Genomic DNA, 3,445 nt, shown 5'->3' with positions numbered 1-3,445 from the left:
GGGAAATTTCCGCCCTCAGTATGCTCAAGCTTAACGTTAAGCCTACGCCCAAGTTCAAGCTTGACCTCCGTAGCCTCTATCGAGGCGATGATTCTCGGCCGTGATCATGCTGTTATAGAGCTACACACGGTCAAGCGAACTGGGCGATATACTATGGATATGTTATCCCTCCCCCTGGGTGAAGTGTCCCTAAATCACAATTACCTCGAATTATTCCGTCCCAGAAGTATCTCATGACCATTGCCCTTCCTCTCTTCAAGTCAGCGAACAGGACGGTTAGGCGAAAATCGCCGACGTTTCCTCTCTGGCCTCCTACAACTAACTAGGCAGAGGCACGCGGACGGTTCTGCTCCCAGGCATGCCGCCCCATCTCGCGATGGTTCGTGCTTTCTGACACCTATGCACAAAATTTCCGTCAAAATCGCCGCGCAGAATCATCGCCCTTTTAGAGCCTGGCTGCGCTTTTCGTGTGTCGACCAAAAGTTCGTTCATTGCCACCGTGCTTCCAATTTGTATCTCGTGGATATGGCGCGCCTATTGAACTCGACCTTGAAAAGGCACAAGATATTACCGGCTATCGGTTTCCTGACAAAAACCCCCGCGACATCGACGTATCAACAGGGGATAAGTTTGAGGAAAAGCGAAGACTTGCGTTGCTAAGATCCGCCACTTCTAGAGATTGGGTATGAGCCGTAGTGCGTCAATACCGGTCTCAAGATTGTGTGATTACACTAACGGAGACCAGGAAAGCCTGACTCGCTGCCAACAGAATTCTTGACCAGGGATCAGCTGAGTGATACGGCGCTGTCAAAAGGCATTCATACTTGCCTGCCGATGTCTGAGCGGCAGGAGAATATTGCCGCCGCTCCACCAACCAAAGGTATCGTCTAGTTGGGCCAACAATGAAGGCAGCACAAACACCGGGTGAACTCGGGGTGTTCAAGCGAGGACGTCCAGCTGGCCGCGGATTAACGTCTCCCTGGTCCTAATCGATCACCTAGGTAATACCAGGGCTGCGAGCTCGGCAAAATCCCACCCTATCTCAACAGAGATGTCAACCACCGACCTTGCCTCTGCCCCTCGAAATTGTTCGTCGGAGTCCAGTTTGCACTTAAGGTCGGCCGTGTTCTTCTCCAATCTATTCCGCTTTCATATCAGATCGGAGCAAGTTAGTCGACTCTCGGTCTTTGAATAATACTCTTTCCTTTCTTCAATCCGTGAAAGCATTTTGTTCGCCAAAAACTTGAGGTCTACCTTAAGCAACCGCCCGTTCCTGTGGCAGAAGCAGGAGAGGAATCTTGCTGTTGAGAATAATGGTTCTCCTGTCCGATTCCCAATCCTTTGGTAGGGCTATGTGGTTTCGTGTTATACGCTAGAAATTTAGTCAGCCCACCTTTCGTTTGGGCTTGAGCCACATCACACACAGGACAAAGATCCATGGAGGTGTCCATAGAGATTCAGTACTCTCCTCTCATGCGAGTTAGTTGTTCTTGGAGTTTCTCTTGGCGGCACTCGGGAGGTTCTGATGCCTCGCGTAAAGGGGTCCTCGTTATCGGCACCGCGGGGGGAAGTCCTATCTGTGCCCTGAAACCTCTCTGTTGAACATGATGGCAGCTATGGCATACATCCTATGACGCCGTTTTCGGCCAGATTGAAATCTTCGAGCCCGTGGACTTGTGCTCCGTTGACAAATCAGCCACTAGACCTGCCGCATCATAACGCAGCTCCCACCTTTTCTCCTCAGGACCAGACAGCTCTCTTGTTCGTACACCTTCCCTCTTTTCTCCAGCTCCTACCGTGATTTCTAGTAAGCCCCTTAAGCGGCCATGAACTGGAACTAAAGAAGCAGGGTAGATATGATGTGATCGCCGAGCAACCATTTTCGTCATCAGGACCGCTTTGGCGGACCGTGGGGACAAGGAATCCGTCACGTATTATAGGGTGCGATGACGAGATTCTTTTTGGGTCACGTTTGTCAGAGGATTGTATTTGAAGCAGCAGGCGGGGGCCCATCAGCATTGTTTGAAGGCCACAGTTGCCTAGCCGCCATTCCCTTTCTTTCGCCACGTCGAACGTTGACGCCGTACCCAACATCCCACGGTGATACTGTATACTGTTCCGGATGTGACATGTCGGGCTCGGAACGGCGGATCTAGAGGTCAGTCACTACCATGCCCAGTTGATTGAACTTCTGGTCACGGGTAAGGTTTAGTATTTTTGGCAACTACTCGTTGAAGTCGAATGGAACACAGGAGATTGGCTCAGAGAGAGGTCTACAGAAGGCCTTGTTAGCCAAGGTGATAATGCCCTCGCTTCTAATTCGCGGTGCCCGTGATTTTTTGAGCCAGAAGACACGGTCAATTTATTCCCCTAAACGCCCGACGCGTTCCGATGGGATAGGCTCTTCCTAGCAAAGACATGTTAATCCTAGCGTGAACATGGATCAAAATCAGGTCTCACGAGTACCAGGACGGACATCCCGGCGATGAATTCGTCACACAGAGGGGCTTCAGATATCGAGTCTATTCGATCCGAAAAAGAAGTCCATGATCGGTCCCCCACCCCTCAAGGCTAAATAAAAGCGACAGGCCAAAAAGGAGTTGGCTAGAGGCCGTCACTGCAACTAACCTTTGTTCACAGATTAATGTAGGAGTGGGCAAACTCGTCCGGAGCGTCGGCAGCATTACATCGATCATTCAACTTCGGGGAATCTCTGCAGGATCTGAGGGGCCGATTGGCCACATTGAATATGGACCAGCCGCAATCAACAAAGGAGATATGGGAGCATCTCAATTTGTTAGAATCCAATACGTATACGTATAACCGACTATATCGACTTCGCTCAGTTAAGCTAGAGTTACAGAGAAAGAGCTTATGGTCAAGCCATGGAAAAGCCACGAAGAAAATGCGAAATCACTGGTGGTCGAGGATGCCGAAGCAAAAGACAAGACAAAAATGATGAATCGACTTCTTGCTGGAAATGTCAAACCCACTATATCTGAACAGTTTACGCTCGGCATTCTCACCCTCATCCCAATTCCGACTGCTGATGGGCCGAATAACATTGCGTAAGTATTATCAATCGTAGATCACAACATGTCTCACGAAAACGTAGGGTGGAGAGATTGACGTGTGTAGATATAGTTATACGAATTTCTTAATCTCGGGTATGACCGCCACGCTTTTATCAAGAGAGCAGCCTAGAAAAACGCCTGGGTCGTCTAATTGTTCGAAAAGAGGAGTTACGAGGTTTCGCAAATTCATTCTAAAGGTCAGTGCAAAAGCTAGGCGAAATAGCTCTTCCACAACACCCCGGAGAGGTCTTCAACTTGTTCTGGTTTGAATGCCTACCAATAGTCAGTTCGGTGTGGATGGACGTCTGTTCGCAGCACGTACCTTAACATCTATATGCCAAGTATCTTGCCTCGTCTTCTTGAAGTCGCTT

At 49.5% G+C, this 3,445-nt stretch overlaps 1 protein-coding gene across 1 annotated transcript; it reads left to right on the top strand.

Moving 5' to 3' along the window:
- Positions 1 to 2,749: 2,749 nt before the first annotated feature.
- On the top strand, positions 2,750 to 3,072 carry PV07_12771 (uncharacterized protein; the record flags this gene model as incomplete). Its single annotated transcript, XM_016400334.1, has 2 exons — positions 2,750 to 2,796; positions 2,856 to 3,072. 2 exons carry the CDS (start codon positions 2,750 to 2,752, stop codon positions 3,070 to 3,072), a joined length of 264 nt encoding a protein of 87 aa, XP_016242020.1.
- Positions 3,073 to 3,445: the final 373 nt, after the last annotated feature.

This window comes from Cladophialophora immunda, assembly GCF_000835495.1.
Source record: "Cladophialophora immunda strain CBS 83496 unplaced genomic scaffold supercont1.131, whole genome shotgun sequence".
Taxonomy (NCBI): Eukaryota; Fungi; Ascomycota; class Eurotiomycetes; order Chaetothyriales; family Herpotrichiellaceae; genus Cladophialophora; species Cladophialophora immunda.
Note: the sequence above shows the minus strand (reverse complement) of the source record. Positions and strands in the feature narration are given on the sequence as shown.